The 11,906-nt window shown below is 58.9% G+C and overlaps 1 protein-coding gene across 1 annotated transcript; it reads right to left on the reverse strand.

Moving 5' to 3' along the window:
* Nucleotides 1-339: 339 nt before the first annotated feature.
* On the reverse strand, nt 340-3,774 carry NKX1-1 (NK1 homeobox 1). The gene is made up of 2 exons (XM_003801117.2): nt 3,321-3,774; nt 340-1,208 (listed from the first exon to the last, which is right to left on the reverse strand). The coding sequence occupies exons 1-2, from the start codon at nt 3,772-3,774 to the stop codon at nt 340-342; spliced, it is 1,323 nt and encodes a 440-aa protein (XP_003801165.2).
* Nucleotides 3,775-11,906: the final 8,132 nt, after the last annotated feature.

Below are 11,906 nucleotides of genomic sequence, written 5' to 3' on the forward strand. Positions count from 1 at the left end.
CCGGCGCCAGCCGCCAGGCCGGCAGGGACACTAGGGCCCGGTCCACGCCACGCCGCACACCCAGAGACCTACGGAAGAGGACTGCGGAGGCTGAGAGACGCGGGCGCGGCCTCCTGTGGTTTATTGATCTAGTGAAGTTCCGCGAGGGGCTTCCCAGCTGCCGAGTCGGTGGGAGCCGCCCGCCCTCCCAACGCCTACAGTCATTTATAAATTTAAAGCTCTTCCGTAGCAACCGGTTATATACACAGCCAACGGCTGGAACTTTAGAAAAGACCCTGGCCCGGCGGACGAGGCCTGAGGCGTGTGGGACGTCTCCGCCCAGTGTCCTCGCGTCCGCTCTCAGAGGTGCGGCGCGTAGAAGGCGGGCGCGCCGTAGGTCTGCGAGCCCAGCACGAAGGGCGAGAGCACGGCTGGGCTCGACAGGAAGGGAAGCTGCGCGGCGCACACGAGGCCGCCGGGGCCGTGCGCCGGGTACCCGGCCGGACCGTGCATGGTGAGTGGCGCGCCCATGGGTGGCGAAGGGCTGAGCGGGCTGAGGCCGCCAGGCAACCCCGAGCCCGGCCCCGCGCCCTGCCCGGGTCCCGCGCCTCCACCCGTCGGCGCACTTGTGTCGGCGCCCGGGTTCTGCTTCTTCCACTTGGTTCGGCGGTTCTGGAACCAGATCTTCACCTGCGTCTCTGTGAGGCTGAGCGACAGCGCCAGGTTGAGGCGCTCACACACCGAGAGGTAGCGAGTCGCCTTGAACTTGTTCTCCAGCGCCACGAGCTGCTCATAGGTGAATGCGGTGCGCGCGCGCCGCGGCTTCCCCGACTTGGAGTCGGAGCCCGTACGCTTCCGCTTGGGCTTCGCCGCAGCCGCCGCGCCCTGCGAAGTCGTCCCGGCCGCTCCCGTCGCCGAGGCTCCCGCAGCACCGGGGGCTCCGGGCGAGTTCCCGCAGGGTCCTGGAACGGCGGCCTCGTCGACGGAGCCGGGGAGAGCTTCGGCCTCGGCCGCTCCTGAGCAGCCCGACCCGCGGGCCCCGAGGCCGCCGCCGCCTCCCTGCGCTTCCTGTGCGCTGCCCGCCGCCTCTGTCTCCGGCGCCTCGTCCTCGTCCTCGTCGTCGGGTGCCTCGTCCCCGCTGTCCGCGCTCGGGCTGCGGCCGCCGGCGCCGCTACCGCTGCTGTAACCATTGCCCTCGGCCTCGTCCATCTTGAAGGGGTCGCCGGCACCTGTGCGCGGGGACATAAGACAGAGCGGTCAGCACCCGCACCCGCACCGCTCCTCCTCGCGCCGCTCGCCCGCGCCCCGCCAGCCCGTCCCGTCTCCCTCCCCGCGAGGGTTTCTTGTGCTCGTTCGTTTCTTCTCTTCCTTATTCGCTTCCTTTTCTTGTTCCCTTAGTTCTTTCGTTTCTCTTTCCTTTTCCCTTCGTTCCTTCTCGCCGGGCCGCGTTCCCCCGCAGTCCCTTCGTCATTTCTTTTCATCGAAAGGATCCCTGTCTCCCGCCTGAGCCGCGTCCCCGCCACTCGAGGACGCCCCACGCACAGCGCCCGGGCCCTTGCCGAGAGGTCCGACGGTGCCGCGGGCTGAGAGTTTACAGCGGAGAGAAAGCTCAGATCGATCCGTGGGGCAGATACAAACTTAATTAAACTCATTTTGCGTAATGTACAAACTAGTTAAAGGCCACTTAATTTATTTCCGCGTATATTACCCTCCAATTAAGGCCGGCACGGGGCCAGCCAATTACTGGGCATTTAATAACCAGCGGGGACAGCGGTCTGAGCTGGGTCGCAGCCGGCCAAGAATGGGGTTTCTGGGGACCCAAATCGAATTCCCTGACCCTGTCCCTGTCTCAAGCCTCTGGCCCTGGGACTAGGCCGCTAGCGTTAGTCCCTGCTCCGCTGTGCGCTCCTCGGGCCGCTCGCGGCTGCCCTGGGAAGGTCGCTGCTCGGTTCCGTCAGAAAGGCGTAGGTGGCGGATCAGGAGTGGCGCGGAGACCAGGCAAGCCACCGGAGGCCTGAGTAGGCCCAGCGTCAGCAGCAGCCCCGCATCTCCCGAGCACAGCCCCTGCGGTGGCTATGTTTGGATTCACTTGCATTTGGGGAAAAGCGTCTTTCCTGGGCAGGGTGGTCTTTTTCCCTCTCCCCCCCCCCACACACAGGTGGCCTTAAGAGAGGAATTAGGATAGATGTTCTCCTTGGTGTTACCCGAGTTGGTGCGGAGGCCCTGCTCTCGGGTAAGGTTGGCAACCAAATCTCAGGCGATAAACGGCAAATTCACTCCTGGCAAATTCCTCCAGGGCAACTGGTCCACCTCGTATAGCGGCCGGCCCCAACCGCACCACTCACTCAATGGGAGCAGGGACTGTCCCCCAGAAGACCCAACTGTGCTGTACCCGCACCAGCCCGCCTGCCCTTCCTCCCGCAGTTCCCTGTGCCCAGGGAGTGGGGAGGGTTCCCTCCAGGCAGCCGGGGTATGCTCTGGCTCCACCTCAGACCGCCGAGAAGCCTGCCGAACAAGGTGCGGCCAGAAGCCTCCTTGGCCATGGCAGCCGGACCCAGCCCAGTCCGCCCTCGCTTGGGCCCTGTGCGGCGGAGGGGCCGGGAAGTTGGAGAGAGGAAGGACCGAGGGGGAGGAGGCACAAAAAGCAATCAGGAGCGGGTCGAATGCAATTCGCGATCAATAGCGGCCCCTAATAAGTGTAATAGGTTTTAATCGAGTAATTATCCGAATTTTGACCCTATAATTTAGATGTTCGGGGGGAGTTTGCAAGGTGCTTGAAAGAGATATGCACGCGCCGTAATGGGATATCGACCCGGCCGGGGGCGTGGGCCGCCCCATTACCGGCCGCTTTCCGCCGCTAAGCACATTTCCCCTTAACTGTAATCGAAGGGATTTAATTGTTTTTCCAGAGATAACCAGCGTTTTGTCACAATTAGTCTGATTTGTCACAAAAAAAAAAAAAGAGGAGAGGGGGAGGGAGGCCGGGGCGGCCACAGTGGGGGTAGGGAGGTCACGGGCCAGCCGCGGCTCATGTCCCCTCTGCCTGCAGCACCAAATGTCCCCCAGGCCGGAGACGCTTAGAGGTGAAGCCTGGACAGGCCCCCGCAACCCCGCAGCCCCTGGGCCTGACCCAGCTGAAGCTTCCTAGCAGCGAGCCGGTAGTGCGGGGCTCTGGAGTCCGGATCCGATGGAGGCCGCGGGTGGGGGGACCGCGGACCCCGCGCTCTGCGAACTTTCTACCGAGCCAGGACTAGCTCGCCATGGGGTTCCAGGATCGGAAACGCCTGGAAGCTGCCTGTCCCCGTACCCCAACGACCAGGCGCCGCCCGGATCCTACTCACTTGGCGGTTCAGCTCCGGCAGAGGCTCCGACTTCCCCAGCGGGGCCGGCGAGGGTGCGGCGCTCCAGCTCCTGGGCGCGCGGTGGACGACCTGAGGCGGCAGGGGCAGGGGCGCACGGGGCTGGGGCACACGCAGTGGGTGCCACGGGACCCAGAAGCACGCAGCGACGCCTCCTACTATTGAACTTGTTGGGGTCTAGGATGTCCAGCACCGAGAAGGAGGTGGGGCGCGGGGGCGCGGCGGGCCGGGCCGCTCCAGCTCCCTCAGGCGCCGGGGGCACAGTGTCGCTGACCGCGAGCTGCGGGGCTCCAGCCCGGGGGAAAGCAGGCAGCTCCGCGCGCCCGTCCATAGCGTCTCGGGCAGCGGCGGCCGGAGCGGGCGGTGCAGGCCCGGGCCCAGGAGGCGGCGGCAGCGCGGGGCCGTCCCCAGGAGCCGCTGGGCCGCTAGCACTCATGCTGGCCTCTGGCCGCTCCAGCGGCTCGGGCCCCGCAGTCTATTGGGCTCTCATTCTTGGCGGCCCCGGCGCCGCAGCACCACGCAGCGCAGGCGGCCACAGCTGGGCTCGCTCTTAGAGCAGCGCCCAGCGCGCTGGGCCAGTGCTGCCTGGCGCTACCTCCGCCGCCGCCTCAGGCGCCCGCCGCGGCCGGTCAGAGCATTTATGGCAGCCCCGCCGGAGGCGCCCACGCACCCACACGCCGCACACACGTGCGCCCGCAGGCGGCCAAGGGACTCCGCAGCCCTCGTTAGCGCGGGCGCCTAATTGGCTGCGAACGGTCCCGGGCGGAGTAGGCGGGACCCACCCGGGGGACACGGACGGAGGTGCCAGATCGGACAGACAGACGCAGAGCCTGGAATCAGAGCGCAGTCTGCTAGCCGCTGTCGTGGTCAGCGGAGTGTCGCTGCTCCTCAGCTCGTCTGGAAACGGCGCGTCAGCCTCCTGGACGAAGAGGGAGGAGACAGCCCCCACTTTTAAATAATTGCGGGATCCGTCAGTGGAGGGGCCGCAGAGGCCCCAGAGCCCGCCAGCTCTCCAGCGCTGAGAGTTGGCTGGGACATTGGGCGCAGAGTGCGGCGCCTGCTTGTCCCGCCCTCGGGGCTCCTGGTGCGCAGGGCCCTGGCGCTTCGGTGGCTCCCGCAGCTCTGGCGCCCCTAGGCAGCTGGGGTCGGGTGAGAGAAGAGTCTCTCGCGGACGAATTCTCCGCCTGGTCTTCAGCCCTCTCCCGAGTGTTCTGTGGGTCTTGGTCTCGCCTCTCCGCCTCCCTCGCTGGGGTCTTTGCCCCTCCATCCCTTCCCACACCCGCCCCCTTCGTGTCGTCAAATTAGGGCCCAGCCGGGAGAGTCTGCAGGGGGGCGGGGCCCGTGCCCCCGGGACTGCTCATTAGACGTGGAATCAAAAATGAGGAGGGCTGGGCGACCTCCTTGCCCCGCCCCCCAAAACGGGGATGGAAAATCGTCCAAACTGCAAGCGGCCTACATAGAAACCGATACCCTTCAAATAAGGGGAAAATGCCACTTCCCCACACTCGGGTAAATAGGAAGCCCCGAGGTCTGAGTCTTTATTCGAGTACGTTTTATCTACAGTGGCGCTGTGTATGGCATTTCCGGGCCCTCGGCCCTCTAGAGTCCCACCTGCAGTCCAGCGTCCCGGCGCGGGATCGCGGTAGCTCCTGGAGGGTCCCTGGTCTCTCCCCTCCTCCCGCACACGCCAACAAGCCGGCCGGCAGCTGGTGGACCCCAGTGGGCGCCAGCGGCGGGGGCGCGCGTGTCTACAAGGTGTGAACGCGCGGGCGCTTGCTCAGCGGCTATGCGGCCTCCTTACTCCGCGGTCCCCGGAGCCGGCTCCGCGCAAGGACGGGTCCTTTGCAATTACCGCGGGCAATGATCCTTTGGAAGCAGAAATTAAAAGTTGAGAGAAATAATGGGGGACCGACCAGCTGTAATCTGGGCCACGGTCGGACGTGCTGAGCCTTGGGAGGCGGGGGGCGGGGGGCTAGGGGGAGGTTCAGGCCCCCCTTCTCTTCTCCCTTCCCCCCTCGCCCTCCCCGCATGCTGGTCCATCCCGAGATTCTAATCAGACCCACAACACTGTGTCCTTCCTTGCCAGGACTTGATTATTCTTTATCTTTAAATTATAAATCACCTCTGGGGGAAGGAGGGTGGGTAATCTCTCATCGCAGGGAGGTAATTATCTTCTTCCCGCCCCCACCTTGGTCTTTGCCCTCTCCACCTCTCCCCCAGCTAAGTTTGGATATAGATGTGCCCACCCCACTCTCTCACACACTCACACTCCCAGTCATTCACAAGTGCGTAGCACACACAAGCACAACTCATTCATGAACACCCAGACACACAATCCCGGGCAGAAGGCTCAGTCTGCACCCTCACTCTCCCTGCCAGCTTCAAGTCTCTCTGCGACACAGCCCCCACCCCCGTCACTGAGCGCCCCTCCCCCAGCTGCTGGGTGGAGGAGGGAGGCTTTAGGTGCCAGGGCAGGTCCCAAGTGCAGATGTGCGCTCTGGCTCTGGGTGGTACCAGTGTGACAGCTTCATGCAGCAAAGCTTCACCGGGCTGGGTGGGTGGGGGCTGGGCCTGGACCACAGGCTCCTGCAATGTGTGAAGAGGCAGATGATGACATGTCCAGCCCTGTGGCATAACTCGTTCAAAATGAACAGTTGCATGTAAAATGATGTTTTATATAACATAACTTTAGTGCCATTTTAACACACTATATTATATGTAGCATAATATATGGTTATCACTAAAACATAGTAAATATGTATCATACCAATGTAAGTATGATATGTTTAACAGCAGAATGGAATGATGTTAGGACATAATGTAACTACACTGTGTTTTCCCTTAACACACGCATAGCACCGCAGAATGCTCTCCTCTCTGAGAGTGCTACCCTGAGGATAGCACTGTGGTTCCGCTACCCTGAAGTTTCCAAGTCTGCGATCTTTCACTCCTCTTTTCACTGTCCCTCTCTGTTCTATTGTGAGCAGAATGCATATCAGACTCAGAGAGCAAGGGCCAAGCAAAGAGTCCTGCAGGGGTTGGGGCCTCCAAAGTTAGATAAGAAAGGAGGGTGCTGCATGTGGACGGGTTCAGGAGGGGATCACTACATCTAATGAACAATGCAAGCCACAGAGATGCACAGCAAACCCCTTCCTCTTCCAGATCCCAGAAACAGCCCTCTCCTCTTCCAACCTCTACCTAGAATGTCTGGTCTATAAAGATGTCCTTTCGATCCTAATCACAATTGATTGTCAATTACACCCTCATTTGTGCAATCTCTGCCCATCTGCCATCTCAGGCTATCTCCAAAACACCAGCTTTTCTTGTGGGGCCCCAGGTGGGCACTGACAGGTGAAATCACTTCCTGGGATGGGTTTGCCTTGCCTGCTCACTTGAAGGAAGCAGCCCCTTTACTGCTGAGCTCCTACCCACTGCAGGTCAGCCGGGACCAGGTGAGGTCACTGGCGGGCTTGGGCAGGGGTGTCAGGGCATGAACAGATATGACAGTAGTAGAAATCTGGAGGGAAGGACTGGTGATAAAGACCTCAGAAATGAGCCTAGGAAAAGGAATGGATGGGAGCTGAGATGTCCAATCCCCCCCAGCATTAGCATTTTTAGAAGTCTTGGGGGACAAGAGCCGAAGGGGAGCCCACTGCCTCTGCCACTAACTCCTCATGGGTTTATGAACCCCCCTCCTCAGTTTCTTTATCCATCACTGTGATTGTTAGATTCCATGTGAGTGCTAAGGTCCCAATACCTGGAAATGGTGGAGTCTCCCATCCACTGTTGTGCTGGAGTTTGTTGGATAGGCTGGAAGGGCACCAGTGTCCAGGAGAGCTTGAGGGGGGTCACATGCACAAATAACCTCCACTTTGTATAGTATATGCCTCAAGCAAAGTGCACCCCACCCCAGACCACCCAAGATGCCATACTTCACTGCAACATGTGCAAAGCAGGGACTGTCAACCACATTCACAAATGAGTGTCTGAGTCCTTGGTCCTGACTGAGCCCAGCTGGTGACACTGTGCTGTCTCACCTCCCTGTGGCAATGGCCCTCCAGCCTCTCTGTGGCAGAGAATGGGGAAGAAGGCTCCTATGTTCCCTCCCCTCACCCCTCCACTCCACCGCTCCTCAGCGAACCTGTTGGTCACCAGAGTTTGGAAGATGAGGGGACGTTATGCTTGTTCCTTCACCATTCATCTTCTCTATGACACACACCCCTAGGGTCTTCTGATGCCTCAAGAAAGAGTATACCATACTGCAGACACCAGAGAAGAGAGGGGACCCGGGCTGCTGACTTGCCTACATCTCGAGGCCCCAGCCCCGGGACACCTTTAGAACCGTGGACAGCGCTCACCCAGCCTGGCGCAGGCAGATGGTTGGAGTGTCGTTCAGCACCGCGGACAGAGCCACAATGCTCACCGTCTCTGGGACACCCCTGAAAGGAAAAGGGCGGTGGACTGTGTGGGTGGAGCAGTGATGCGAGTGGAGTCCTGGCCAGTGTATGCCACACTCCCAGATCAGAAGCTGGCCAGTTCCCCTCCATCAAACCAGGACCACTGAAGGGCCTGGGAGTTTTAGGAGGATGTTGGCTCCCTGGGCTTGCACTCTTCTATTTGCAAGCCGCCTCAATTAAGGACATGAAGCGTGTAACACAGGGCTTGGCTCATGGCGAGGGGTCAGAAATGCAAAGGTGAGGTTTAAATTTAAAAAGCAAAAAATTACCATCTACTGGAGGATCTAGCCAGAGAACCAAAGGGTACCATGTGCAGAAGGCAGGGCACCTGTCCATCAGGGCTACAGAGGCAGTGGCCAGCTGGCTCACCCTCTTGGATGCTGCTGGACCTGGACAGCACCGCAGGTGCTCAGGGTTTAGTGACCACAGGGTTGGACAGAGGAGGAGGTTGCCACCTTCAGATGAGTAAACTGAGGCCAGAGAGGATGCAGGACATGCTCGAGATCATCCAGCCAGTAAGTGGTGGAGTCTCCATGTGAGCACTGGCTTCTTCCAACCCAGCATTTTGGATGTGCAAAGTCACAGATAATCAGCTACGGGCCCCAGAGGAAAAGAGTCCAGGTCCAGAGAGGCCCCTGCTCCTCAGACTCCCTTACTGCCCCTGCCCTCTCTTTGCCTGCCAGTAGCTTACACTGGAGGGGCAGCAGGGGTGCCCACATTTGAGCCTGTCCAGGATGGCTCCCTACCTTCCCACTGCAAGCTCCTGGTGGTACCCATGGCTCCAAGAGGATGAATTCTCACTGCCAGTGATTGCCAGAGTCACTTGGGGTGTCAACAGACCTTCTACCCAGGGAAATGGCCAGGGCCACACTGTCTGGAGGTCTGTGGCCAGGAGGGCCTGGGGGAGCCTTGACACTGGGTGTCCTAAGAGTTGACTACCTCACCTCCTGCTGCCCCTTCCCAGCCTTTCCCTCTTCAGTCTATTTTCCACCTTGCTAAAATGTAGACTAAATCATGCCCCTTCTCTTCCAGAAACTCTGGGAGCCATGTCTGGGCTCTGCAGCCTTGCATCGGTGTCCTTCCTGACTGGATCCTCCCAGCTCTCCTGCATACCCCCTAAATCTGCACCCTGCATCCAGAGCTCCTGTCTGCACCCCGATGGCCAAGCTGCCATGTGCTCTCTTTGGGTCATGACCTGGGCCACTTGTGCACATGTATCCTCCCTACCCCTATTTATGGCAGCACCACCTGGAAGCCACCCCAGTTTCCTTGAGGTCAGGTAGGTGCACCCACTCAAAACCAAACCTGAGCTTCCCTCTGTCAAGCTTTGACATGTCACATAGTCTCTACCTGTTCACTTGTGGCTTCCACCCCAAACTGTGGGCTCCTGAACATTGTATGTGTCCCCCATCAAGGCAGAGGCAGGATGCAAAAGGTTTAAATATTTTTTTTTATTGTTGGGGATCAGGTTTAAATATTTTAAACTTAAAAAAAGATATATCTTGATGAAAACATTTCAAATTGTATATAAAACCAGCATATTGTACCCCATGATTGCATTAATATACACAGCTATGATTTAATTAAGATAAATAAACAAATAAAGATATATAAATTACTGGAGGAACTTGGAGTGGCACTCAGGCCATGGGAACCAAGGGTACTATATGTGGGGGGGGTTGGGGTCATGCAGAGCAATTAGAGTAAGTTTACAGGGGAGAGTGGCAGGGCTGATGCTGAAAGATGGGGCAGTGTCTTATCCCTCAGTGATACAATTTCCTGGTCTATCTGTGTAACCTCTGTGGGCAAAGAGATATCCAAGGTCACTCTTCTCCCTGGCATACAGGATGTAGGGAGCACCCTACCCCCCAACCCTGTATGGCCAGCACACTGTCCCAGGTGCTGTCAGAACATCCTGGGCTGACATAACTGCAGCCCCCAGAGATACCTGGGGACATCCCACGCCTCCTCCAGGGGTGAGACAGCTCATGGGATTTACTCTGTTGTGCTGCCCTTGGGTCAGCTCATGAGGTCCTTGGCAGTAGCATTCTTGTTTGGTCTTGTCTCTGCCATTTCTGCATCCTTCCTATACTCCCTGCCTTTGGAAAACCCAAGGCAGCAAATCCCTGCCTCTGGTCCTGCATGGCCTCCCCAGGAGCTCTCCCAGAGTGGGATAGAGACAGAGACCAGGAGTCCCCTGCACTGCTGTAGGTCCAGACTCACAGCTCAATTTTCAAGTCGGGGTTTGTTGTGCACATCCCTGAAGATGTTCCTATCCCTATTCCCTGGCCTCGTCCAATGGGAAAGTGCTAATAGAATCAGACTGTGACACATTGGATAATTCACCCGCAATTCTTCCTTCCTTTCACCCCACTCCCACCCTGCCATGGCCTCCTGATGGGGAACAGGGCATGTATACTTGCAGCCACTCCAACGCTGTCCTTGCCTGTGACCTGCAATGAGCAGGAGTGATGAGTGGCAGTTCTGCCCTCAACCTGTAAAAGGTCTTCTACCCCTTGGTTCATCCCCTCCTTCACAAGTACATACACGACCTAGGGGACCAGCTGTTCCCTCAGCCTGGGACTTTAAATGGAGCCAGCGTGACCCCAGTGATCTCACTTGAGGGCAGCCAGATTGGAGCTGATCACCATCCATGAGCAGGTTGTGAGCAGCTGTTGTCACTGTCACCGAGATCTTGGGGGTCGTTTGTTACACAGCAGTGTTGTGGCAGAAGCCAGTCTGTGGGGAGTGCCTCCCTTGACCACAGGAAACCATGCATCTTGGGTTTGAGAAGGTATAGCACCCATCTGTTAGCTCTATGCCTGTTCTCTTACCCAGTCCCACCTCATCTGGTTCTTCTGCCTCAGTTTCCCCCCTGTGATGAAGGTTCTGAGTGCTCACTTCTCGACCCCAGCAGTCACCCAGACTAGGACCCTGTGTTCCCTCCACACCCCACGAAGGCTCATTTTCCCATGTGGCCTTTAGGCACCCCCTGCTGCCCACTCCCTGACAGGCAAGGTATGAGGCAGAGTGCTCATAGCTGGTAGGAGCAGGCTGTCCCGCCTCCACCAGGGGCCCAGAGGGTATTGAATTTCCTCCCAGGGGCTTGAGGGCAGAGGGAGGAGGTCGTGGAGGACCATGGGGGGCTTCTTTCTCTGGAGAAAGGTGGGGACAAAGAGGGCGGGGTGGAGAGGTGTGGAGCCACATATGGGGTTCCCAGGTGGGGAGTACAGCAGGTTCTCAGCAGTTGAGTTCAGCCACCCCTCAGGCACCTGCAGGTCAGCCCAGGTTCCAGGGCGTGTGGGGAGGGGGCAGGTCAGGTCACATAATGAGCTTAATTGAGGTTAATGCCTCTTGCGCAGCTCCTTGGTTATTCAATTATTATTATCATACTTATGAATCATAATTAGAAGTTTGAGTAATGCTCCAAGGTAAGTCTCAGAGGAGTGATTCTGAGGCCATTGCCGCCTAAGCCTCCCACCAGGACCTGAGCAGGGAGTGGGACCCCACAGGGAAGGGATGGGATGGGTGCTGTCCAGGAGGGCAGGGCACTGGGTGCGGGTGGGAGGGGCCTAGGATTCTCCTGGCCTCTTTACAGGTGTGGGGAGCCACAGCCTCTCCCCTGCCTTCCACAGCGCCCCTCACTGTCCTGACCTGCATCTGCAGCTTCGTGGTGACCAGTGCTTAGCCTCATATTCTAGGCCTCGCCACCGCAGAGCACCCAGCAGGCTCTCTGCAAGTGTCCACCCATGAAGGACCTGTGTCACAGATGGCTGTGGCCTTCCATCGTTGGGTTCTGTGTGTGGCTGTGCATGGTGTGTGTTCCTTGGCACTCACGTGTCTGTGAGCCTGAGTGTCCACGTGTCCTGTGATCTGTGTGTGGGTCTGACTGGCCATTTCTGTAGCTGGTGGGTGCCTGTGTGGGATTGTTGGGGCAAAGCTGGGTGGAGCTCACTCTGAGGGGCCCCTGAGGTTGGTTGTCGTCTATGGGCCGTAGGGTACACGTGTCTGATCTGGTGCTGTTAGTCCCAGCCCCCTAGGAGAAGCCCCAGAAAACACTGGGGTGTAGAGGCCAGGTCCCCAAAGCACAGACAGCAGCCACCCTCTCCCC

The sequence above is a fragment of the Otolemur garnettii genome, unplaced genomic scaffold, assembly GCF_000181295.1.
Source record: "Otolemur garnettii isolate 467f Iridium unplaced genomic scaffold, OtoGar3 scaffold00198, whole genome shotgun sequence".
NCBI lineage: Eukaryota > Metazoa > Chordata > Mammalia > Primates > Galagidae > Otolemur > Otolemur garnettii.

Excerpts from the sequence above, each read along its gene's own strand:
- NKX1-1 (XM_003801117.2), bottom strand. The coding sequence starts at position 3,774 with ATGAGTGCTAGCGGCCCAGCGGCTCCTGGGGACGGCCCCGCGCTGCCG. Across the intron at positions 1,209-3,320 it reads TGCCGGAGCTGAACCGCCAA|GTGCCGGCGACCCCTTCAAG; the intron begins GTGAGTAGGATC and ends CCCCGCGCACAG.